Source organism: Melanotaenia boesemani, chromosome 23, assembly GCF_017639745.1.
Source record: "Melanotaenia boesemani isolate fMelBoe1 chromosome 23, fMelBoe1.pri, whole genome shotgun sequence".
Classification (NCBI taxonomy): Eukaryota; Metazoa; Chordata; class Actinopteri; order Atheriniformes; family Melanotaeniidae; genus Melanotaenia; species Melanotaenia boesemani.
This window is the reverse complement of record NC_055704.1, coordinates 21,468,050-21,494,888: the sequence shown is the minus strand read 5'-3', so window position 1 is coordinate 21,494,888 and position 26,839 is coordinate 21,468,050. Positions and strand designations below refer to the sequence as shown.

At 38.7% G+C, this 26,839-nt stretch overlaps 1 protein-coding gene across 4 annotated transcripts in view; it reads left to right on the top strand.

The window, feature by feature from the left end:
* Positions 1-26,839, top strand: part of plxna4 (plexin A4) — a 248,207-nt gene that overhangs the window by 162,204 nt on the left and 59,164 nt on the right. For all 4 annotated transcript variants that reach the window (XM_041977658.1, XM_041977657.1, XM_041977659.1 and 1 more), the window contains exons 6-13: positions 3,541-3,664; positions 6,966-7,119; positions 9,121-9,220; positions 9,519-9,633; positions 19,221-19,421; positions 20,153-20,249; positions 21,666-21,856; positions 25,932-26,083. In XM_041977658.1, coding sequence (XP_041833592.1) covers positions 3,541-3,664; positions 6,966-7,119; positions 9,121-9,220; positions 9,519-9,633; positions 19,221-19,421; positions 20,153-20,249; positions 21,666-21,856; positions 25,932-26,083 — 1,134 coding nt within the window. The remainder of the gene's footprint in view (positions 1-3,540; positions 3,665-6,965; positions 7,120-9,120; positions 9,221-9,518; positions 9,634-19,220; positions 19,422-20,152; positions 20,250-21,665; positions 21,857-25,931; positions 26,084-26,839) is intronic.

The following is a 26,839-nucleotide window of genomic DNA, read 5'->3' as shown; positions in this document are numbered from 1 at the left end:
AGCCCTGAGCACATTCCTCATGAATCAAAATGCTACTTGGGATTTGTGTCAGGTTTCCCCCAGTGACTCTCGCTAATGTGGTAGCCAAAGGCGCAAACCACTGCACAAGAGTGAAATTTTAAGTCATATTTGTATTTTATTTGCACTGTGACTTGCCATTTTTAAAAAATGGGAACTTGGAAAACAGCCAGTGAATGAAAATGAATAGCTGATCATTTACTTAATGTCAGCAAAGACTGTTGGAGGAGAAATGTTATTAAGTAAATGAGGGCTTCTTCTTGAAGCGTATTTGTGCACATTTTATGTCTCATGTGACCGCATTTGATTGAAGCCAGTCTGAGTGCATTATTAATTTTCTGTTATCAGTGTCTCTTAGTCTTCTCTCTGTGTTTTTTTAAATATATTAACATGTGTTATTACCTTCTGATGTCATCTCAATATTCCCCAAAAATCAATCAACATCATTGCATATTTATTATGTGGAATTGTGTTTTGTGTGCATTTGTGTGTGCGTGTATGTTAGTGAGAAAGAGGGCTGGATCAGTTTTATGTGCTGTAAACTAGTGGTGTTCCGATCGATCGGACGCCGATCATTATCGGCCGATATCCGTAAAAAAGTATGTGATCGGTGTTCGCCGATCAATGCCTTTTGTTGCCGATCACAAAATCTGACCACCTATATTTCCTACTCTGCAACCTGCAGAAGCGCTGCGTGCAGTGTCATAGCTCCCGCTTTCCTCCACAATGTGCATGCGCGCGGTTGCAAATCCAAAGCAAACATGTCTGCCGTGTGGAAGTTTTACACCGTGTGTGAGAGTGATGTAAAGTTTGCATCCTGCAACACGTGCAACGCAAAAGTACATCGCGGGGAAGTACGTCAAAATCCTTGAATACAACGAATCTAATACGGCATTTAAAGAACAAACACTTGACGGAGTACGCTAAATTTTCGAGGCTCACTGCACAGAATGAAAGGAAGACGCTGGTGCAGCCAGAGCGCAGCTAACGATTACCAACACTCGTCCGTATGAGCGTGACAGTCAAGCAAATAACCACAAAAATAATTAAGTTAATCGGCCTTGACGACCAACCGTTCTCAGTGGTGGAGGACGCCTATTTTACTTGGCTTTTTTTTGGCAATATTAAGAATTTGTTTTACTTTCTTATTTAGCCTGATGAGAGCCTTAATGTGTTTTCAGTCTGTTAAAATATAGTACTACTGATTACTGAAAGATAGCGCATTGTACTATGTACATGTTATTGTCTAAATTAGGGGGATTTTATGGTTCCTTTTCCACATCAAATAGTCAGCAGTGCTTATAAGAAAATTACAGCCAATCCATGTGATTATCGGTGATCGGCAGTGATCGGCACTTGTGGGTAATCGGTATCGGAATCGGCAACAAAAAACCTGATCGGAGCATCCCTACTGTAAACCTATATTTACAATGTATTTTTCTCTGGTTCAGTAGTGATGAAGTCACTCCTAGAAATCATTTTATGAGAGTAATAATTCCTTGTGCTAAACAACACAGACTTGTATTAGTGTGTTGATAAAATTGTTTTGAACAAGTTTGTTTTGATTTATCATTGTTCCTATCATATAACTTACATCTAAGCTTAATATCAAGAGCATGCCAATTTCTGCAACCTTAATCTGCTCTGCTAAATAATGTTTCACAAAGACTGGCACTGAACATATAACAACATTTTTTAAATGATTTTTGTTTGTTTTCACCATGATAATCGTAATTAAAATATCATTTGACAGGTACACTTTGCCAACAAAACAGAGGACATAAAAAGTTCAACTTTAAAAACAGTTCTGATTAAGTCAATAAAGACAGTTTGACTCTTGCTGTAAATATTCTTAAAGTAAAGATCTTGAAACATGCATTCATATAATAGAAACTGCAAAGGATATTTGATTTTAAGCTGTAATACATCTCAGAAATTACTACTTTCTCATTGTTTAGCTGTGTGAGTTTACACAGTGGTGATGAAGTTCTAGTATTACTGCAGGGAAACTGGACTTAATTATTTTTTAACTTAAAGATGAATCTTCACTTTATTGATTCTTAACCACTTTATTTTTAGTCTTAATGCTCAGAATGGTTCAGAGTTACCATTGGGTCTTTTTAAGTGCCACTCATCCCTGTGTTTAAACACAAACCTATGAGTATTGAGGAAACTAAACTTGTTCATTAAAAAGATATAATGAATGGATAAAAGTGTGCATTTGTAGATTTTTCTAGGTAATTTTTTTTCCTTGCCTTGGGGCTACTTATATGACGTGGTCTTATTAAAGCAGAAGAAAGCCAGAGACACAAGTGATAGAAAGCACAAAAGAACCTGAAGCGATTAAACCCCTACTCAAACCGGCTTAGCAGGGAAAGCTTTATAGAAAGCCAACAATGGCTGCATTCCTTTAAATCTTGCCTCTCTTTTGCTCTGTCTTCCACTTTCTCTCTTGCACTCTTTATTCCTCCTCCCGTTCTCTCACTCTCTCAGAAAGATTATGTCTTTTCGTTTTCTTTATGTCTGTCGTCTTTGCAGCACGTTAGGCCGCTTAACTTCCCAATACTCATGTCAGGTCAAAGCCCGCCCCTCCTCAATCTCTCTGATTCAAGAGAAAAAGCCTCTTTCTGCAAAATGTATTACAGCATCACAGACGTCAGCCACCTCGAAAGACGTGTTCATTATGACCTCTTCCTTTTTTTTCAGTCATTTAAAGAGTTTTAGGGAACTCTGTGGATTTGTCAGGTTGCTAATTGCAGTTTTTTTTGTTGTTGTTTTTTTTTTCTGAATCAAATGGGATTAAAGTTAAATGAGTTTATGAAGGGATTAGATGAAAATGAGACTGTTACAAAGCCTGCACATTATAACGATTCAGCTGGAATATTTCATGTGAAAACCCTCCACTCCAAAGGTTTGATGGGAATTAATGCCAGTTCTCATACTTGGACACCCATTAAAATCTCCCAACTCTTCCAGGAGAATGACCCTGCAGTGGATCAGGGAATAGCATTTGGAACAGGAGTCAGTAAATTCCTCCTCCAGCACAATGGCCCAAGTGCTCCTGCTCCCCAAGCCACTGTAATAGACTGGATTAGACCACCTGGTCTGGTATTAAGAGGGGGAGTAATCTATCCCACCCCCTGTCAGCATCCACATCTCCACCTGCATTTGGCATTGCCCATGAATGCCAGTCATTAAGATGGCTGCACAAAGCCTAGCCCTACCTCTTTCCCAATGGGCTTCCACATATAAAGCAACCATTGTTTTAAATGTAACTGCTTCCACCCCTGCAGTGACTGGGCTTCCATTCATCCGCTGCTGTAGCTGGTACCCTGCCAGAAGAGAAATATAATAAATGTTTCTAATGCCACCTGTTTGAGAAAGTTGGGACATTCTCTTTTTCCCCCCCGATACCAGCAGGTGGAAAGGAGTAAACCACTATCAGGTTACTATATGCATTTGTTTGAGTATGTATTCAAGAATAATACCCCCCTTCTTCTGTTTTTCCTCTCTCTCTTTCAGGTGTGCCAGAAAGGAGAAATGTGAGCGCTCATCAGAACCCCGGCGCTTTGCTTCAGACATCAAGCAGTGTGTGCGTCTCAGTGTCCACCCAAGCAACATATCAGTGTCTCAGTTCAGCGTCACAGTGAGTGGATAAAAACACACAGGTTACACACAACAAAAGAGTAAAACGCAGTGTAATGTATGATGAATTTCCCTTCACATAGTTGGATTTTCCTAAATTTTCACATTTTTTTCAGTTTTTTTAATATATTTTTTTCTTCATTTTCTGTCGGTTCTATCGGTTTGACAAATACTCCTAACACCACTTAGAAGATTAAACACAGTCAGACTTTAATTAGCAGCAATTCATTCCATTTTTTTCTTCTGTTATCAACAAAACACTTCTGGTCAGCAAACAAGTATTTGCTTTAATGGAACCACATTGCATTAAATAGTGAGGATAACTGAATATGCTGCAAGTGAGAAAATCTGGCAGTTTGACAATATCACACTCTTAAGCATAATTTTAACATGATGCAATTACGGCCTAAGTACTAATGAATAAACAGTGTTAACTCTCTCTTCCTGCTTTATATCATTTTACTGGCTGCCAACAGGCATCCTTCACATCCTGACCTCACAACTTCTAGTCTTACCTCGTGAAATACTCAACAAACAAATGTCAGCCATCATTAACAGCATGCAGTGTAGCTCAGCCGTGTCTTTTTACAAGTGTTGGCAGCCAACTGTGGCACTTTTGCCTCCTGGACATTTCACTCTGAAACAGCTGCCAGATTTAGATGTTCAGAATGTTTTTGGACTGTTCAAGTGTATTGATTAGTGTACAAGGAGCTGTGACCCTTTACAACAGTTTTTGTTTTTTCTGCAGCACATTAGATAACATGAGCTCTTTTATAGCTGTTTAGTATATGTATGTTTTGTTTTGTTTTTATCTCTGCCTGGATGTTTTACCCCTTCTCTCCTTTTTAATTTATTTTAGAAGAATTGGCTGTAAATGCTTGAATAGTTGTTTGTGTGACATATCATATTATACTATTCTCACTATAAACAGGTAGTGCATACTGTAAATAATCCATTGACCTTAACCACCACTAGGTGATCTTACCTTTCATTTCCCATTTGCTGTTTAATGATAGTTTGGAAATGGCTTTGAATGTTATAGACCAAGAAAATGCTTAAATGTCTTTTTCAATTTTCTAAAGTCAAACCAAAGTGACTGTTCTCCTCCTTTGTTGCTCAGAGGGTCACGCACGGGCTGTTGATTGTCAGAGACATGCCTCTGCATCATTCTAACGATATTCATGGGAGTATGTGTGTGATGTTGCTGAGTGTTTAACCTTTCAGCACACATTTGCCATTCAGCTAAATTCTGGGCAGAAGCTTCTGTCAGCCCGACAGGGCCACCGCATGACCTTTGTGTTATTAAATATGTGTTTGGAAAGATGCAGCTCAGGGATTCTTAAGAAAACAAAGATCCCAAAACATTGCTTGAAGTCCTTGTAAATGTATTTTTTCTTTTACAAAATTCCCTTTAATTTCAATTATGTTGATATGTGTCTATTGCAAAAGCAACTGGAGCTCTAAATACAAATAAGGCATGAGATTTTTATAACTATATCATATCTATCATTACTTTATTTTTAGAATTGGCAGATATTTTAAGGTAAAGGAACATGTGTGAAAGCATTGGGCTTTTTCTTTTTTCTCCTTTTCCCCCCCTGACAGCATAAACACCATTGCACATAATCAGTAATGCATCTGGTGTTCTACAAACTGCATGTGTGTGTAGGGAATGTTTTTGTTGGCATGTTTTTTCATATTTATGCAGCACTGCCATGGCTAGGTTTATATCTGACTATTTCAAATATTACTGAAGAAACTCTGGGTTTGGCTGAGTTTCCTACTTAAAAGGAAAACTAAATAAAAGCAAGAGATGAAGGTGAGAGGTAGAATGTAAGAGATAGGAGCCCAAGCATCCACTGTCCTTTGTATGGGAGATGTTGCGTAGCTTTTCACGCTGCTGCTTTCTTTTCATTAAACAGCAATATAAAAACAGCGCAGGTCAGCCCTTCTCTGCCGCTGAGGCAGCTCTTAGCATCACATCACTAGTGAACTACTGACTATGCTTCAAATCAATGCTTAGACCAAGGTCCCTTTGCAGACACGGCTTTCCATCAGTATGTATATTTTGGTCTTGACCCCACTCTACCCTTCTCCACATGCTCTTCTTCTTTTATTCAAGGAGATTTTTTTTCTTTCTCTCTCTCCTCCTACTTCACCTGAGGCCATTTTTCCTGAGGTGCTGAGAGAGCTTACGCAGCATTTTCATGAGAAGAGGAAAATTTGCATTCCTTATTTCCTGAAAAGCCCTCTTTTGGCTGTCCAGCAGCTTGTAAGCCGGCACTTTTCTGCTCCCCTTTTATGTTCACTGCTTCATTTACTGACTTAAATCCTCCTGGTAGATCTTTTCTCCTCTTGCCCAGAGGAAATAGGCCTGATACCAATCTCGCCACAACAAGAGAGAACAGCTTCTTGTAATGTTGCTCATGCAGCTGCAGAAGGTGGTGTTGAAATGCACTGTCAGTCTCTGGGAGCAACAACAACTTCAAGTCATCAACCCCAGGATGACATTTCTATTGCTTTTAATAAACTTCCAAAAGATTTAGAACCATTTTCTGAATTGTCCTCACACATTTTATTTTATATTATCTTTCATAAAAATATGACCAAAATATTAACATTTCTACATTGCCAATTTAACTTTTATTTCTCCTTCCCAGACACACACAGGTACTACACTTGCAGGGTTAGCACTGAAAAGCATTATGACCTCAAGGGTCGTTATTTGTAATGGCACTCAATGTGCCGGACCTTGCATCAGTTTTGTGAACTGGGAATGTGGAGGCTGGATTTAAAATTACCTTCACCTTCAGAAATCTATGTTCACTTGGCTCACTCCACTTTAACCCCTCATCATCCACTCTGTTTAGTGTTTTACAGTTAGTAGTGTGAAATCCCTATAGCTGGCACAAGGCATTATGGGAGATAGTCAGTTACCATTCTATATGTCTTCTGAAGACGTTACCATTTTTTCTTTTAGGTCAGCGTTGTATTGGACTGTACTGATGTTTGTGGATCTCGTGGTAGGATATATATTCCATCCAACATGTGGCTCGTCTGGCTATTTACCACTATGCTGATAACTTTTTTACTCTGCATAAAACTTTCAGCTGTTCCTCAGAAATGTAGTGTATGTAAGTTGTTTATCTGTTATCAAACTGAAATATCTTTACTATCCACAGATCATCTTCATTAAATGAGTTCATTTTTACAACTTTTTTATCTGGTAGTATTATGTATGAAATATCACACAGATTGATGAGGGTTCACAACACTCTTTTCTTTTCTCTTCTCTTCTGCAGTTGGTGCTGGAAGCGCATAATGTGCCAGAACTTTCCGCAGGTGTCAACTGTACCTTTGAGGACCTGGCTGAGATGAATGGCTTGGTGGAGGGAAACCGGATCAAATGCTCCTCCCCTGCTGAAAAGGAAATGCCACGTATTATTGTTGACAAAGGTATGAAGCTAATAAACAACTAAATGACATCAAAACACACTTTAAATATAAAGTGGAGTGAATCTCCCATTTTGGGAATGAAGTTGGTGTTCATCATAAACATAGACATACAAAACCTGCTGTTAGCAATTCACCTGCTTGTTTGTTTTTTTGTTTTATTTTTTCTTGTTAATGTTTGTTTTATTATGCAGGCTAGTCCTACTATTGCATCTTTTTTTGTTTTGTCTTTGCCTTCAGCAATTCAGCAGCCCTCGAAGCAATGCCCTAGGACATGTTTAGTAATTGAATAAACATTAACTATCAGTCTGCTTTGGGATTTATTTACCATCGTCTCAAACAGATAGGATGCATGGGTAGTAATGGCACTGCAGTTGAATATGGTGCAAGTTGTACAGTTAAGTGTTTGTACTATAGTATGTTAACAGAGACCTCACAGACTGTTTCACTGTAGTCATTGCTCAGGGGAAGTGGAAAATCATGGCAATGAAATGCCATATAATATATAATGTATATCAACACTATAAAAGTGAAACTTTGACATACAGAATATCAAAGTTTAGTTTCTATAATTTGGTGTTCTGTATATAAAAGTTTCATTTCTATATTGTTTTCCCATGAAAAGATATAAGAAAATATTTGCAAGAATGTGAGGGGTGTACTCACTTCTGTGAGATACTGTTTGTATATATATGTATGTATATATGTGTGTGTGAATGTATATGTGTGAATTTAAACCTCCAAACAAGCAGTAGATGTCTTAGCTGTATATATACATAGATATTCACTTTTTCTTTTATTGATCCACTACACCAAAACAAAACTTCAGAGACATATGCTGTTGTGAACAACAACATGACACCATAGTAATTCACAAACAGGGCTCATCTACAGCTGACAGGGAGGCTCAGCATGCTTTGGGGAATCAAACATTTGTTCACTGTTTTCCATATTAGCCACATGTAAAGCTTGTAGTGCTGCAGTCATGCAAACATAGATGTGCAAATATGTACACCCCCACCCACCCCCACCCCACCACCAACACAAACTCACACAACTGACAGTATTTCTATCTACCATTGACTTCCCACAGTTGCAAACATATATGAGGAAGATAATTCACATTTTTTAAGCTTTCATCTTCCATTTCTTCTGGTACTCATTAGTCCAACTTTGGTAAAAAGAGATAAAAGGAGATAAAAGGGGGAGCAGCAGATGAAGTGAAGAAAGAAGGAGGGATGGATAGTGTTAGCAGGCTTCAAGGTAACATTTAGGTGGCCTAATTAGGACAGATCCGTTGTCAGCCATGCTTTACTGTGATTGATGAATGATTCCTTCTTTGTTAGTGAGCTGGGGAGAGACACAAGGGAGAAGGAGTCACAGTGTGGAAGGAAGTGAAGAGACCTGTGTACAGAGATAGTGTGGATGAGAAGGAGAGGTGTAGAGGTAGTGCAGAGAGAGAGCAGTTAGATGTATGGATGTGCTGTTGAATTAAACATGAACTCCTTCATTAGTGCCAAACAAAAGGACGCACCAAATACAGATGAGGAGCATGCCCATACACACTTAGACACACACGGTTGATGTTTCATCGTCTTTTACCTTGTCAAAGATATTCTCAAAGACATTTCACAGGGAATGTTGTCCATCCCATGGGAAATCGGTCAGCACCAATTTTTGTTTCTTGTACATCTGAAGAAATAGCAAGACTTAACATACAATCTCCTTCCCTTTTAAGATAGTGCCTTCACCAACAACAAGCTGATCACCTGTGGCTTCGAACAGTTTTTGTCTTTTGGGAAATCTAATGTTATGAGAAACTGTTGAAGGATATTTGCGCAAGTAAATTGATGCATGATCCTGAAAGCTGGAGAAGTTCAATGAAACTATCAGTAACCAGTTCAACAAATATGTTCTGAAACAAAAGCAAAATCAAATCAAAAGAATCAAAAGTCATCTTTCTGTATCAAACTACTAACTGTGATCATGATGTCTTTGCCATAGGTGACCACCAGATAGTGCAACTCTATCTCAAATCCAAGGAGACAGGCTTGGCGTTTGCAAATACCAGTTTTGTTTTCTACAACTGCAGCGTGCACAAGTCGTAAGTAGATGTCTACTAATAATGATAAGTTGCACTTCAGTAACATTTACTTTTTCGTGTACCATGCTGAGAGCCAAAACATGAAGAAATATTTGTATAAGTGAGATTCTCTCTCTCTCTCTCTCTCTCTCTCTCTCTCGCTCTCTCCTTTGACATTTGAAGTTAGAACTTGCCTGCAGAAGCTTTTCATCATTTTAAACCCTACATGTTGAGTTGAAAGACGTGGTCTTGTGTGATTTTGCTGCGCTTAGCTTCTTATTCAAAACCAATTCTTTCCTCCACTCTACTCTACTCTTAGGTGTCTGTCATGTGTGGACAGTCCTTACCAGTGCTACTGGTGTAAATACAGACACGACTGCACCCATGACCCTCGCACATGTTCCTTCCAGGAGGGGCGAGTCAAGAAGAATGAGGTGGGTCCCAAGCCAGGGCTGGGGTTAAACTAAGTTGTACTGATAAATTTTTATTTTCAGCCTCCTCAGGCATCCAATCCCATTATAGTCTGGGGTAGCACCAAGATGCCAAAGTTATGCTAGAACTAAACTAAATTACCCACAACATGCATGTTTTGTGTCAGAATTGCTCTTCAGCTGTGAAGAAGAGGCCCAGATTTTATCATAATCGCTCCCCGCATATTTAAAGCATCTCAAATTGTAGCCAATTAAAGAAATGTCCAGAACACCTCAAAATTTTTAATGCAGTCCAGCTCCAGTCAATTCGTATTGAGCCAACTAAGTTATCATACATGGCAAAATAAATTGAGGGGAAATGTTTGGCTATGTGAGACTAATAGCTTACATTGGAGATTTCTCATGCAAAAAGAGCTGTGTTAAAAGGATTGAGGCACCTTTCAGCAGTAGTGCTTCCATCTGGCAGTAGTCTCTTGGCATGTCTTGCTCTTGACTGCACATCAAAGGGCAGTGGAAGCTAATAAAACTGAGTCATTTCCACATGCTCATCCCTATTCCCTGCGACAGCTTAGTCTTTGTGAATTATCAATAATATTGGCAGCAAGTTCTATTCCCGTCGAAGCAAAGCCCACTGTAATTAGGCTGCACTGCTGCAGAGGACAAGCCACTTTCTGGACAGGGTGGATTCATTGAATAGCCTCCGATCCAGCCCCTCCCCAACATATGAGAGAGTTTCACTCTAATATAGTTGGTGCTGAAGCCTTCAGGGTAAAGCAAGGAGGTCGACAAAGGCTGGTATGTGCCTGTGAATTGCCCATGTGTCACTTCTATGTTTAGTCATCTATAGTTCCACTGTGTAAGAGAGTACGTCTGTATGGATATCTGCAGTATTTATCCCTATACTGCCAATTCAGTGTGGCTTTTAGGGGGAGGGTTTTACAGGAAGTTTAGTGGCCTGTTAATCCTAGCCTGAGGTGAGCTATGATGTTGATCGCTAGTGCTCATGTCTGGGTCGGCAGACGCCCCATGACAGGCAGGGACAAGCTTAGCCAGATTGCTTCCTTTGATGAGCAGCATGCTCTCAATTGTGTTATTCCACCCATTTCTTTCCCCCTGAGCCATTCAACCTACACAGACAATATTATTTTTTCTTGCCTTTTCTATTATCCTTTTGAACCATCCCTTAGTTGCAGGTTTACTTTTCCAATTAGCCTAGGCATTGGTGGTCAATATTGACTCTGGATAATAATGGGTGAATCCTCTCCCATTGTGTTGCTCACTAAAAGAAAACTATAAATAAAGTAAGGAGGGGATTTGGTATTAGCACATTAATGACATCCCTTTTTTTTACATGTTTCAGAAAAGCAGGTGTTATGCAGGCTTAATGACTTTAATTTGCTTTTAATTAACCCCTCAAATCTCAGGTCATGCATTTGCTGACAGATTTTCAGATGCTGTTTTGAATTAATAGTTTAGGCACAAAAGTACAAGCTTAAGAACACGCACACACACCAGGCACAGAATCTTTTCTAAATTTCACAAAAGATGAAATTTGTGTACTATTACAATTAAGGGATTTCAGGCAGTGATCTCAATAATCCTTTAACTCTGTTAATCATTGAGGCCAGAAAAATCTCCCCACTAGTTGAGCTGATTGTTAGTATGCATTGCAGGGTGGAGGTAAAGCCAGGCCTAGGCTTACAGTTGATGCCTTTTTATTCATGCCAGCAATGATATGGGCACAGGGATCAGAGGTTTGCCTGTTGGCACACTAACCAACACTATGTCCCTGTTTGCCCTCTATACATCTCAAGGACTTTCCCATTCTGTGTCACAAACAAAGGCCGTGCAGCAGCATTTAGTTACACTGAAGAGAGAGCTAATAGTTATTCCTTTCCAGTCACATTTATTGTGATTTGATTTGGTTGTGCTTGTTTACCCAGTGGACAGTGTTTGTTGTCCTGCATTTTTAGCTCTTTTTATAGACTGTAGCTTCTATCCATAAAGCACACGCACAGTCTCTCTATAAGAAAGAGATGAAACTAGGGACACTTCCTGTTCTCTTTCTGATGAAAACCACATGAGATATTTCTCTTTCTTCTTCTCCTGTCTACAACACAGCATGTTCATATCCTGAGCTGCTGCCAAACCTTTCCCTGATATATATTCAGCTGTTAGGGAGATACAAAACAGAAATATTAATGTCACTCAGCACATATGTCCTCACACTGCATTCTTGTGTCCTTGGATTATTTTTTTCTCTACTATGATGTGATCAATTCAGTGGAGTTTATTTACCAGAAACGTATTGACCAAGTGATCAGGATCATTTTATTAAAGACGTAAAATGCCAACAGTAATGGCTGTTAGCTGCCAATATGAGGCAGGAATTGTTAAGAGAGGTGCTCTAGTTTGATTCATAAACAAATCAATGTCAGGCTCTGGCACTGATTGCTGTGGAGTCACTGTGTTTTGTGAGAAGCAAAGGTGTTGATAAAGAAAATTAATATACAACTTAATGTAGTTAGAAATTAAACAGAACTGACAGGAAATTACTAAAAGATCAGACTGCTTAAATCTGAAATTATACCAGTTTAAAAGGCTTGATAGGGCAAGAAGCATAAATATCAGCTTTAAACAATCACCCCGAGGTTATATTACATTTATTTGAAATTAGTGAATAGGGAACTCTACATTGTCTTTTATCATTAAAGATACCAGACTAATTTTTTTTTCTCGTTATACAACTAACTAGTTGGCTTTAATTAAAAAAAATCTGTGCAAACTTGCTGCCTCCAAAAATATGTTTTTTGTTCATTTGAGTGAATAAGTGCAATTTCTTTATGGGGATCCTAAACTCTGGGAGTCAAGCCTGCTTCGTCTGCCCTCTGCAAACATGGCTTGACTGGCTCCTGGTGTAAATGGGTCCCCAAAAATGCCGTTTCCTCACAGCAGCGCCAAGCCAAAGACAGATATTAAGAGTTTGTGTGTGTGTGTGTGTGTGTGTGTGTGGATGGGTGAGGGGGGGGGTGGGGGGTGGGGTGGGAGGTGTTTAATCTGTCACATAACTGGGTGTGTAAAGGGCTTATTGTTTTTGTTCTGTGATTTTCTTTTTTTTTCATTTTAATATGCATTTATACTATGTAAAGCACTTTGTGTTGCCTTTGCATGAAAAGCGCTTTATAAATAAAATTTGATTTGATTTGATTTGAATTAACTCAAACTTTTACAAACTTGATCAATTTGATTTTGCTTTAAGTTCATGAGGTTATAGAAGAAACTTAAAGCAGTTGATGGACTCAATCGTTCTTGCTTTGCAGCAGGAACTTGGTGTGAGCAGGGTTTCTGCTCAAACTAAACTCAGACCACAGACATCTGCGACGGTGCAGCAGCTGCCTGGATAACTGGTTTTAAACACAGGGATGAGCAGTAACTGGAGACCAGAACAAGTTGTCTGTACACTGAAACTATGGTGAAAGGTGGAGTATTGCTGACCTGAGGTCAATATGGAATCAGATATTACTAATTTGCGTAAGTGAAAGGTTTCATAAAGTGAATTATCTCTAATTTGTTGGTATTAGAGGTGAACAGCATTGGGGGAAATCCTGCTCTCCCACCATCACTATTCCTCTTGTATTACATTTTTTCCCTCCAAAGTTAAAAATAACTTATTTAAGATTAGTATTACTAACAACTAAATTTATATTAAATTATAACTTGATATATTCAATTAAATCCAAAGTTACATTTTACAGTGGAGTTGTTCTTTCACTGGTGTTTTTTGTGCAAATTGTTGTAAGCTAAGCATTTAACTTGAAACGAGGGGCTTTAGATTGTCTGGCAAAAGGTTTACCAGGTTTACCTCTTTAAAATCTTAACATTAGGTTCACTGAGTGAAGTATTTTTTTCATATTAAGAATTGTAATGGTCTTTTGGAGAAAATTAAAAGTTGTGGCAGGAAAATTGAAAGTGAGAAATGAATAGTAAGGGAAAAAACAAGGCAAAGCAGCTGGGAGGAAAATTTGGTGAACAGAAAACAAGACTGTGTTTTTGCCCTCGGCTCTTTTGGATGCGATAGAACAGGGACTGGGAGGCTGTTGGTAGCACTGTGTGTGTGTGTGTGTGTGTGTGTGTGTGTGTGTGTGTTTGAGAGTATGTATATAAAATAAGATCCTCTTCATCTTCACACCTTACACTGCTATAATTATGGGCCTTTTTCTTTCTCGCTTTCACCCTCCCTCTTTAGCTTCAAACTATGCCAAGGGCTTTTACATCCACAGTTCCCAGTCTGCTTCCTACTCTCTGTCACTTTTCCTATCTCCACCCTTCACACCTCCCACCAGCCTCTAATTATCAGATCTAAGTAGGTCCCCAAGAATAAAAAAAAAAGTCAGGAAAGAGTGGAGAGAAGAGGGAATCAGTCAGAGGACTGACAAGAGAAATGAGAAAGGTCATTTAGCAGTGTAGATGGGATGAACCAGTGAACATTACTAACAGGTTTCTTGTGTGGAGATATAAATGAAGAAAAAAACAAGCCAGGAACAAAATTGACGGATAATTACAAGGAGGGTAGAAAAAGAGGCGCCAACTTTGTTTTTCAAAGGTCATGGCTTATCTTATGTGTGTGAGTCATGTTCTTAACAGGTATTTTTCTTTCTAGCCCTTAGCTCAAATCCTTGATTACAGCTCTGTCATTGGGGCTCACACCTTCACATGTCCTGACAGGCTCGCTCCAAAACAAGGACAGTTTAAGTATGCACCTCACATTAAACATTGGCTTTGTTCAGAAAAATAACACAATTTATCCAAATGATATTAAAACATTTGCTCCTTTACATCTACTCATAAGTGCTCATCCAGAATAAATAAATAAATAATAATAATAATAATAATAATAAATCCATGTTAGTAGAGGACTTAAAAGATGAAAGAAATTAAATATTGTTTTTGAATAAATTTGACCAACACTGATTTTTGGAAGCAGAAGAAATAATCCATAAACCATGTTGTTAGTAGTTGGCATGATACACTTTAAGGAGCTAAACATGTCCATGGAAAGTTTCTCAGTTTCTCAGAGGAAATATCAGAGAAAATAGCCTTTTTTTAAATCCCAATAAGAAGTAGCCAGTTAAAAATCTTTTATTTACAGTATGACAATTGACATATGTTGAGCTGTAACGTCATTTGTCCACACGGCAGTTTGCATATATATGAGGGTTCATGTGTTCTTGCAGTATGTTTTTATTTATTTATTTATTTTTTACCTGTATCAGCATTGCATCTCAGATGTTTGGGTTTAAGTAGGTGGGGAGTGTTAATATAGGCACTGACATTGCATCAACTTAACATTCACATAAATCTCCACAGTGACAGTGAACATTATTCTCAATGCCAAGAGCATCTGTAGCCAACTAGGGGATATACACATGTTTGTCCAAACCAATGAAAACCCAGTTGGCCTCAGGAAGAGCTGGCAATGATCACAGTGTGTTATACAAGTGCGTCTGATCACATATGTGAGCATACAAGCAGCGAAATCACAGCTAAGCAGGAGAAAACAACACAAGCCACCAGCATATTTACTTGCATGGTTTTAAATTCTTTTCTAAATCATAGATTTTTCATTCCGGTCGAATCAACAGTGAGAACATGCTTCTGTGTTTTACATTTCACCATTTTTTCTGTCACATTACGAAATAGGAGTCAAAATTTTTCTTCAGTTTGATCACTCTTTAGAAATGAAGGTCATCATGGTGCAGTAGTGTGAGTGTACTGTTTGTAGTAGTGAGGGAGGCCTGCTTTACGATTACCAGGCAGATAACTTTAGTTTATGAGTATAATAAACCATTGTGTTGGCCACTGTGTATTTGAGTGAGTATGAATGTGTGTTTATGTGACAGAAAAAAAAGATTAGAGTTAGTGGATTTGTATTTGTAGTTTGGCTCATTAAATAACAAAGAGAAGTGTGGTTGGTTGGTTCGCATGGATTAAATGTGTATGCAAATAAAATGGGTTGTCAGCAGCAGTTAAAAGTGAGATTTTGATGTTTTCCATCTGTGGACAGATGATGCAAGAGATGCTATCTGGTTATATTAATTTTCAGCTCAAATCAAATTCCACGGTTGTATTTTAATCTTTATGCATCTGTGAATGTCTGTGTGTGTGCATTACAATGCAAGCAATACAATATGGCTGTGTGCACCTTAAATCTACCTGTATGACAAAGAGACTTCAGTTTTAATTTGACTTTCTCAGTTTCAAAAATAAATGATTAAAAGAGTCATGATGGTGGGTTTTAATCTGAGGATCTAAGGATCTTTAATCTGAGGATTGCAATTTTCATTTCATTTATAATTTATCGGCAGGATAACGGTAATGACAGATGTAATATTCTCTTCACAGGGTTTTTATTAAGATTATGTTTACAATCAAAAATCAAGTCAAGAATACAAAGTAACAGATTTTTTTTCAGATGGACAAACTAGAGTTGTAAGTAGTGTTTCCTAAACTCAACAACATGACATTCAGTAACTTCCCTCGTAGCAGCTTTAGCAAAGGTGACCCCTGGCTTTACTGCAATTTTGCAGGCACACCCAAAGTGTCCCTTCTATGACCCAGTGGGATGCCAAAGGGTTAAAAGCTAGCCGTGGCTGTTTTGGGGCTGCATTACTGATGTTTTGGAGCTGTGTCTGTCACAAAGGTGCTTCCCCAAATCTAGAGAAGAGTAATTTGCTTGCAGTTACTATCACCCAAGAACAATATGCATTTCACCATGATGCTGCTCCTGCCCCACTCAAAATACCCATGCAAATGCTGTCATCTGCCATCTCACCTGTCAAGGCAGCTATACATGCACAATGATGTGTACAGGAATGGCAACCTGCTGAAAAACAGAAGATATATATATATATATATGTATATATTTATCTGGGATTAGTTTTTTCCCTTTCCTGTTTGTTTTGTGGCAACATATGGAGCGGCGTGGCTCAGTCGGTAGAGTGGTCGTGCTGTAGCCAAAGGGTTGCCAGCTTGATCCCAGCCTGGAGAGCTCATGTCGAGGTGTCCCTGAACAAGACACTAAACCCTTAATTGCTCCTGATGGGTTGTGGTTGAGCTGCCCTGCATGGCAGCTTCCACTATCAATGTGTGGATGTGTGTATGAATGGGTGAATGTGACGTATATATCTAAAGTGCTATTTAAGTACAGACCATTTACCATTTAACACAACACACAGGCCGATATGGTCAATATAACCCCATAGTAACACTGAAAACAAAATGCTTTGAAAAGTAACTACAGTAGTAACTGATGAACTCAAGTAAAGTTAGAACTTCATTACTATTTACAACCAAAATGTAAACTACACACATCTCATTGCGACGCACGTGTGAAATCCTGTCACCTCAGCATCAAACACAACTTTCAGTGTTAATCTGTGTCTTTAAGATTCCACTCCATCACTGTGTTAAGTCATACTCCGGTGCCTTCATTTCCACAAACCAGATCAGATTTATTGTCCCCATTGTTCACATGTATTAACTGGGAGATGTGATTAAAAATGGATTGCATCTCTCTTTGCTCTCCCACTCATTTTCATTCTCCAAATATGACCCTTCGTTCTTAGGAAAATGAGATTTGGAACGGCAAACATGCACACACGCACTTTCCTCACCTCCACCACAGAAAACTCTCTTTCTGTGTGTCATTTATCTATAATGACTTTGTGAATAGTCTCACAGAGAGCTCCCCTCTCTCCCCACCTAACTATCCAGTCACTCAGTCACTAACCCAATCAAGTGGCTTTTAATGAACTTCAAACAAGTGTTATCACCCAGTTCAACGCCTGCTGTGCTTCACTACCCCCCTCAGCTCCATCTGTGAGGGGGCTCACCTTATCTACTCTGCTTCTCCTCATGCTCTTTTTTTCCTCTCTTTGACATGCTAAAGCTTCTCCTGTCACGTATGCTTAATGCCTTTTCTGCTTCCTTCAGCTGCAACATTCTTTTGTTGTTTCTTGCTCTCATTTTGCCTATTTTGCTGTGTCTATCTACCACTCTGGCAAAAACATGAAGCATTTTGCAAAGTGCTCAGAGAAGCACTGTTCTGTTTACTATCTTTGCCTGCTTTGCCATCCCCCTTACCTTTTGCTTCTGCCTGTCAGTCACTTTCTTGTTCTCTCATCAATTCTTTTCATGCCTCTTGTCCTCCCTGGACACCTCTCTTTGTTTCTTATTTTGTCTTCTCTGTCCATCCTTTCACCTCTCCTCACCTCTTCTTTATTCTTCTCCTTTTTTTCCAGAGAAGCCATTGTTGCTTTAACCAGCGGCTCACACCTGAATTGACTGGCTGTTAATTTTAGATCTCCGATTGCTAAGTAATTCTTGGCTCACTCATACTCTCCCTCGCCCTGTGTCATTCATTATTGTTTGTTTACAACACAGGCAGGAATCAGCTTTATCTTGGAACAATCTGGAGCGTCTCTGCATAGAAATCTCAAAGTTGACTTGAGTAAGGAGGGGAAAAAAAAAAAAACACTTGATCATATCAGTTCAGCAAACTGTGGGGATCCAAAGTTTGGGCATCCCTGGTTAAAATTCATTGTAATGTGCAGAAAGAAGCCAAGGAAAGATGGAAAAATTTCCAAAAGGCATTAAATGACTGATTAGACATACTTATAATATGTCTAAAAAAAAGTTAGAATTTATTTCCATAATTTACAATTTCAAAATAACAGAAAACAAAAAAATGGTGTCTGCAAAAGTTTGGGCACCCTGTAGAGTTAACACCTCGTACTGTTGTTTTGAATTTGAATCCCCACTGTAAGTGGGCTCCGGTTATGATTTTGATATAATTGATGCTCATCCCCTGTGAATAATAACAGTAGAGTACCTTTTGATCTGGCCCTTCACTCAATGATGTGAAAAGGTCCTGGGACTGTCAAACCAAGAGGCACATCATTTGAACTCAAGAACAAAAGCTACACAAAGCACTAAACTTTAAAAAAGCAAACAGTGAAGTGGCCATCTCATAAAATTTAATTAAAGTAAGTAAAGTACTGTTGGGTTGCCTGATGATTCATGGATCTGATACCTCAGATCAGTGAATTTACGGTGTCAGGTTTCATTCATACTTGTGTCAAATGGACTAAATTTAACTTTGCTTTATCGGTGTGATATTATTTTAACATTGAAAGTATTAGGGCATTGAACAGATTGAATAAATGACTGCAACATGTCTAAACTTGCCTTTTTATGAATGTGTATAGATGCCATTAGTCAACAACTGTGCCCATTTAAGCACCAAAAGAGCTCATTTTAGATCAGTTTTAATTAACTTTGTGATTCCAAAAGTGGTAGTAGTTAATGTTTATCTGTTTGAAATTATGTTAATGATACTTTTTTTTATTGAAGCCTGACTTGTTTTTCTGGGTCCCCCGCATATGAAGGATGTAAATTGGAAGTGATTTTGTCTGCAACATTTAGCCATTCCTCCAATGAAGAACTGAGGTGCAGAATTCATTTGGCCCCACTGATCTAATAACAGTAATGCATTAGAAACATTAACCTAACTTTCTTGTCTTACATTTCAGGGGTGTCCTCAGTTGGAGCGTGCAAAAGAGATACTGGTGCCAGTCAATGTGGTGAAGCCTATCACCCTGGAGGCTAAGAACCTCCCCCAGCCCCAGTCTGGACAGCGAGGGTATGAGTGTTTGCTAACCATCCAAGGAAATGAGCACAGAGTTCCTGCCCTTCGCTTCAACAGCTCTTCATTGCAGTGTCAAAACACATCGGTGAGGAGTGTGTCTTTGTTTTAAGACCATCTACACACTTATTCAGTCTAAATAAAGATACCCTATTTTTATTAACTCTTCTTTAAAAGTGACTGCTTTTATGCACATACAGCCACATTCACAGACACACACCAGTTCAAGCTAAGGCAGTTTGGTCTCTCATCTGGACAGAAGTTGGATGAAATAAGAACCTGATTTTGTCTCCACTATGCAGACATCTCTCCAATGATGCTCCATTCATTGACTGAATAGGGCTTTGACAGCAAGCATGAAAAAGGCTTTATGCTGGTCTTGATGCTAATCGTCTGTTGATACAATAACATCCCATCTTCCTGTCTATCTTCATCATTTTAAGTGTGTGTGTCGGTGTCTGCTTGTCGAGACATCTTTGGGATTTGTGTGTGTAATCACAGCACATTCCAAATATTGTACTTTGATTGAGCTGTGAAGGAGGGAAACTGTAATTTGGCGGAAAATTATGATTCTAGCACCAACCCTCTATGCTGCTAGTGTTACAGAACCAAACTGAAAATAATCTTATCTTTTAGCACTCTATAGCGTGAATAGTGTTTGTGTGTGTGTGTGTGTTTAAGTTTGTGTATAACCACTTGTTGACGATGTGTTTGTCTGAAGAGTTTTGGATGCAGAGATAAAAAGGCAGTTTCAAGACTTCCTTTCCCTCATATTCTCTACCCCATCTGTCATTTCTTCTTTGGTTGCCATGGTGATAGTATTTCTATGATGGGATGGAGATGAGTAGTCTTCACGTGGAGCTGACCGTCATCTGGAATGGAGATTTCACCATTGACAACCCCTACCAGAACAAAGGTGAGTATTAATACAAGCACTGATACATACTCATACACACAAACCACACATATACACACTTGCAGTTCTAGTTATTCATCGTCTCTAACAAACTCTCGTTTAAACATACACAGTAAAGCTGCCACCTAGCCATTGTTGCCCTTGGAGCCTGTCTCCATGGCAACAGGGGGGTAGTGCGCTAAGGTGAAGCATCCATTCCCTGATGTTGCGATGTAGAGTGGTTAACTTTAACACATCCTCTCTTTCCTTCGATGGGTCCCTTTCCAGCTGGCTGTACTGCACATCACTGTTCCAGCTTCTCTAAATATCATTCTTTTACCCTTTCTAGAATATTCTCCTTTCTTTTGTATCTTTTATATTTTTGTAAATATCTCACTGAGAATTTGACAATTGATCTGTCTTCATCATCACAAAATTATAAAAGAATTTAGCCATGCTGAAAATAATGTTTCAATTGATTACCAGTGCAAGGTGAAATCTGTCATTTTTACATGGAAATCTAATTTATTATCACTGGATGTATGCAGAACACAGAGTTGTAATATAAATTATATGTCTCATCTGGCAGTCTTAATTCTTTCTACGTCCAGCTCATCATCTAGTGCTTGTATCTGTTATGACAGTTCAGTGCTCCGTTTTTAATCATCCACCTGCTTATCTTGATTCAGTTTGGCCAGTGGCAATCCACCAGTGTAGTGTTTCATTCAAAAACAAGAAAACATCAGCATGCTGGGGGTTGTAGTTCCCTGACAGGAACCTGGCTCATTCCCACCAAAGGCAGTTGAGTCAGGCTTGTTGAAGATATGGTTAAATGTGAATTATATGCCAAAATGACACTGTGCTGTGAGGCAAAGTTTGTAAAGGGTTTGTAGTTGTTTGCACAAGTGTCAGAGTCAAACTGTCTTCAAAACATATCCTTGAGCATAAGTGCAGAATCAAAGAAGCATCAAAAGTAACAGAGTAAGGGAGATGTTTGAAATTGAGAGCGCTCCTCAAACCTCCTCCTACCTTTGTTTGCCTGCGGGGGAAGCAGCTCCCAGGGCATTTTTTGATGGGCAGATCACACATGCATCTAATGGCAATTAAAAAGAAAATGGCTGGTCTGTTTCCATGGAGATGATATGTTAAATGTGTGGTGGGTGAGGAGAGGTAGGAGGCAGCATTGTAGGAATCTCACTGAGACAGGGCGAGAGGGAGCAGGAGTGTATGGAGATGAAGATAGATGGAGCGATAATGAGATTTTTTTGTCAGGGGTTAGTTTGTGTTTAGATGTCTAGCATTTTAATATAATTTCTCTAAATAAATACTATTGCATTTGCAGCTCTGTCAGGATTTTTCCAACAGTTATTCACCTATCTAATATTACCTCCCTCCCAACTCCCCTTTCTCATTGTTTCTTTCCTCCTTTCTACACAGTCACTCTTTACAAGTGTGATGCTCAGCGTGGAAGCTGTGGTTTGTGTTTGAAGGCCCAATCAAAGTATGGCTGTGTTTGGTGCAAAGGAGAGAACCGCTGCACCCTCAAGCAACACTGCCCCCACCCTGAGAACCAGTGGCTAGAGCACAACGGTATCAACAGCATGTGCACCAATCCACGAATCACACAGGTGAGGCACACACACACTGGGCAGACATGTATCAGTAAAAGGACCAAGCAATGGCAATAATAATGGAAGTGCCCCCTCCCTCATAGACATAGCATACACACCTTAATTATACTTCACTGATGAGAACATTTTTATCTCTGAGACACTGTGGTAGTTGATTATTTTAACATAATGGCAGAAGCTGTGAGTCACCATCAGCTATTCAGTCTGGCAGCCTTTCAGAGGAGGGACATTTTACATGTTTTTACATTGTAGTTACATAATACTTGAAGTTTGAATGAGAATATAAAATTACTTTAAATGTAACCATGCAAACACTCACAACCCTCTAAGGCCTAGAAAGACAAATCATTCTCACGCTGGGAAGTTATCATTCATCTGCACAGATGTTCACACAAACCCCCACTTAACCTGTCATCCTGAGAGCACCACATGGGGTAAATGGACTTGACCTGTGCAAGACATAATAAAATAGGGCAGCTGCAGATGTGACAAGGGTCAGTGAGATGAAAGATATCAGGGCCAAAAGGAAAGATGAATGGAAAGCTGCCCAGATGACAGCAGAGGATGGGTTGGCTTTACATATAGGAGGGATGGGGATGGATGAGTAGACAAAGTTGGAATGGTGTCGCATGAGGCTGAAGGACTTGTAGAAGACCCTTTTTTGCCTTTTTTTCTGAGGAAGAAATGGTGACTGGCTTGTGCTGAGGCTAAAAAGAGAGATAAATTACCATACTAGTCCTAGAAAGTAATGGATATGAATGGAGAGGAACACAGAAATGGAATCCCTTCCTTAGTATTTATACTTCACAGACCAGCTTATATATAACTGCCTGACCTCATGAAGGAGAAAGAGATTGTTAAAGTAGATATACAAATTAGTTGGACAATACTGTACTATTTATGTATCTCTTTTTGTGGAAAATTACAAATGTAAGAGGTAAAAGTATAAAATCCTTGCTTCCATGGTCTGATTTTACCTTTGTGTGCAGCAGTAACTGACCCTGGTCCTACCTACATCATTTCATAGATAAAATTGAAAAAAAACTGGAAAAAAAATAAAACTGATGCTGGAAAGAATTTCTTTTGTTCAAACATAAATATACTGATTTTAACTAAATATTTCTTTCTTTTTTTCTGCATTGAAAACATTTATTGAACATCTGGTTTGTCTGTTAAATTTCTTAGAAAACTGCAGATAGGTAACAGTAGCTTTTTCCTTGCATCAGTGTCTTGCACACCATTGTTGTTCAATGTTTTTCTGATGAGACATACCTTAAGGCATGGATGTCTGTCGAGGGTTGCCGTCCTGCACGTTTTCAATGTTTCGCTGCTCAAACACACCTGACTCAGAATAAATGTATGCAACAGCCTATGACGTTCTGCACAATGACTCATTCGTTTGAGTCAGATGTGTTAGAGCGGGGACACATTGAAAACCTGCAGAACCTTCAAAGACTGGAGATGGACTCCCTGCCTAAAGGTGTTTATAAGTAACCCTGGGATCCTTTGAGAATTTGCTACTAACTTTTTCTTGGTCAGCTACTCTTGTGGCATTTAACAATGGCTTTGAATTAAATGGCTTTGATTTAGTTACCAGCCTATAGGTACACAAACATGATGTAAAAATCTTGAATGTTTTTGTCTCTCACAGCTGTATAATTTTGGATCATTTTCCTCAACGGATCATTGACCAAGTTAGCAACTTTTATAACTTGTGTTAAAATCTGATATTTTAGGCCACACAGGAGATGTTTTTAAATCAGCAGACTTACTTCCTTGATCATCCCCTCCTACTCAAACTCAACTCAAATCAGTGATTATTACTTACTTGGAAAAAATCAATTCAACTCTTAAGAAAGGCAAGGGGAAGATGGTAATGCTTTGTACTCATTAAAGAGTGTAAGGCCATTCATTTTCACTTCATCATTCCTCCTCTTTAGTGTTTGTCTTCACCCAGAGCAGTGGATTTATTCTGGGAGACAGGTCTGTATTTCTCCCTACCTCCCCGAGGCTGCAGGCGGAACATATTGCAGCCTTCTCACGTTCCCGATAAAAACTGTCAGTGGTGAGGAGTGAGGACTTTCCCAAGACAACCCAGACTCTAATGCATTCTAATATGCTTCATTATAATGACATCTCCCATCAACAATATGAGCTAGAGAGACTTGCACTGAAAGATGAAAAGAGAAAGGGGGAGAAAGAAAGAAGTGATTAAGTGTTTGCCTCTACTCAACCGTCAATTATCTTGTCAAAGTCATAAATCTAATCAATGCCACATTTTATCCTTCCCTGATATGCTTGCTGCTCTTCTGTCCTTTACTATTTTTCTTTAAGTTAATCCTCCTCTTCAAATACTGTATTTTCAGATAAATGGAGAGCCACAAGATGGTGTCTGCAATCTATTTTAATTTATTGTATTGTGGCCCTTTTTCCCAAAAGGGTCTTTTTTTCATTAAGATATCAGCAGGGAGCCATATTAATCAGAGAAACTGGAGTATATGATAACGATATCTCCCACATGGCAGTCTCAGGAATTGTGCTGTGCGTGACCTGGCTTGGGTTTGCTTCTTTGATTCGATTGGTTATATTTTCTCCTTGAGCTATTTCAATTTGTCTTTTCCATCCCTGTGAAAAATAATCAAATACTCAAATTAAAATCCTCTGATGTACTTACTGGAGTAACATATAGAATATCTTCCTATAGTACAAAGCAGCTGTAAACTGTAAGATAAAGCCATGTTCACTCATTCAGCACTCTACCTGTCAGGTGAAAACCACAGGGGGTCATGCTGCCATCTTTATACTGAGTTAAAAATGGTGAGAGCTGCCATTAAAGCTGTTTCCCGTCTCTAGCCTGCAGGACTTCTATTTGGCAGAGACAAATGGGGACAGACTATTCTTTACCACTTAGTAACATCCATCCATGTGGACAGGTCTGATGATGTATACATACACAAACACACACACCAGCCTAAAGGAACCTTTGTGAGAAAAGTGTTGATGGATGTTCCAACAACCTTATCTGCAATGAAAGATGCTACTGATAAATCAAAAGGACACTGATTATTGCAAAGATGTCACCCAACATGAAGATTTCTGTTCATCTTATTTAATAGATTGTTGTGGATTTCAGTTAATAAAAAGTTGAGGAATGACAGACCATTGACCCTGAGGTGTGACCTTTTAGCTGTTACTTTCCTAATTGTTTTGTTTTTTTTTGTTGTTGTTTTTTGTTTGTTTTTTTGCTTGAGAAGTTTTCATTTTTTTCTTTTCAAATTGGCAAACTTTTATTCCCTGTAAGCTTGGCAAATTTTCCACCCTGTTTACTTTAGGTATGTACATGACTTTTTGTTTTGTTTGTTTGTTTTTGCCATTGCACATTGACAGTATCCTATGATTTAAATATTTCACTGACTGAGGTTAATTAAATTTTTGGATAGCCAGCTTTGCAAAAATGTTCTTGGCAATGGTTGGAGGATAGAGCATGAAGGTTTCCTAAGAGGCACAGAGATGGAGAAAGAGATTCTGCAGAATATCTCAAAATAAAAAATTAAAGTTTTTCTGTGATTGTTGACCAAAACTTGTGAACTGGTGTGTAAGACCAAAGTGCATAGATGTAATTGTCAGTAACACCCACAGTGCATTCTGTGCAGATGTTAATGGTATCAAATCCTATTTTGTGTTATCTACGTGGTTTCTAAGTAGGGCCATTTGGGAAGTTACACTTTTCATTTAATATGCATGAATATGAGTACTTGCTTGTGTAATTAATTTGCAATCACTAATAGAAGCACTCTCATGACACTATTTACTGTACATGTCATGGATCTTTTTATTCATTTTGAATAAGTTACTGACATCTGATACAAAAATAAAGGGATGGGATCATACAATTATTTTACATGCAGTGTAAATGTGATGTTGTGCTTATAATTATGGACATAATGTCATAGAATATCTCAGTCACCAGTTTCAATTCTCTCTTTTCTTCCTGCTATTTGCCAAAAAGCAACGATTCAGTTTTAAAAAATAACATGTATGAAATCATCAAGCACGGTTTGAATCTCAACAGATCACCCCTCTCCGGGGTCCCAGGGAGGGTGGCACACGTGTTACTATCCGGGGTGAAAACCTGGGACTGGACTTCAGAGAGATTCAGGATAACGTGAAGGTGGCTGGAGTGGAGTGCACCCCCATACGTGATGAATACATCCCTGCTGAACAGTAGGTCACATTTTATGACTGATTCAAAGAAAATTGGCTGCACAAATTAATAATGCATCTTCATGTAATTGTTCTCAAATTAACTTCCTGCTAGGTTGTTTCATCATAATACACAGGTAGTAATTTTTATCCTGGAAACATTTTTTTCTAACAGCATTAACAGTAAACTTAAGTGCTTAAGTGCAACATTAGACTAATAATAATACACTGCAAACTGTTACACTAATGCCTATTTGACCATATTTTTAGACCAGAGAAGAAATTTGAATGGAAATTTAAGCGTCTGCAGTGCACATACATGAGACTTAGAGTAGGTGTGCTGCAGTGTACAGTCAGTACTGTACGCTTCATGGTAGCCTACACAGAAGCAGCTGCACATGCACTAATAATCACGCTAGTAAATTCTGGAGGTTAGATTTAGTTGACATTTGAGTTTAATCCAGAGGTTGGGCTTCTTACAGGTGCTGTCTGTTCAATTAGTTTAAAGTTGGCTTATCAACAGACCCAGTGCTTCTGCTCAGAAAGAACGTTATGTGCCAGCACTTTCTAAGCAAATGCTGACCCAGCAGAAGAAGTAGCTGCATTTGAGGTCATATGTAAAAGGATAGACTTTTCCTCTTTCTCCCACAACTTGTCTGTGTGGGGGAGGTGATGCTACTGCCAAATAATGCATTATTTTACAAAGGTTTTGACACAGGTTTAAGGTATTTATTATTATGTAATATGCTTTGTATTTGCTGGCAAGTCAAACTGCAA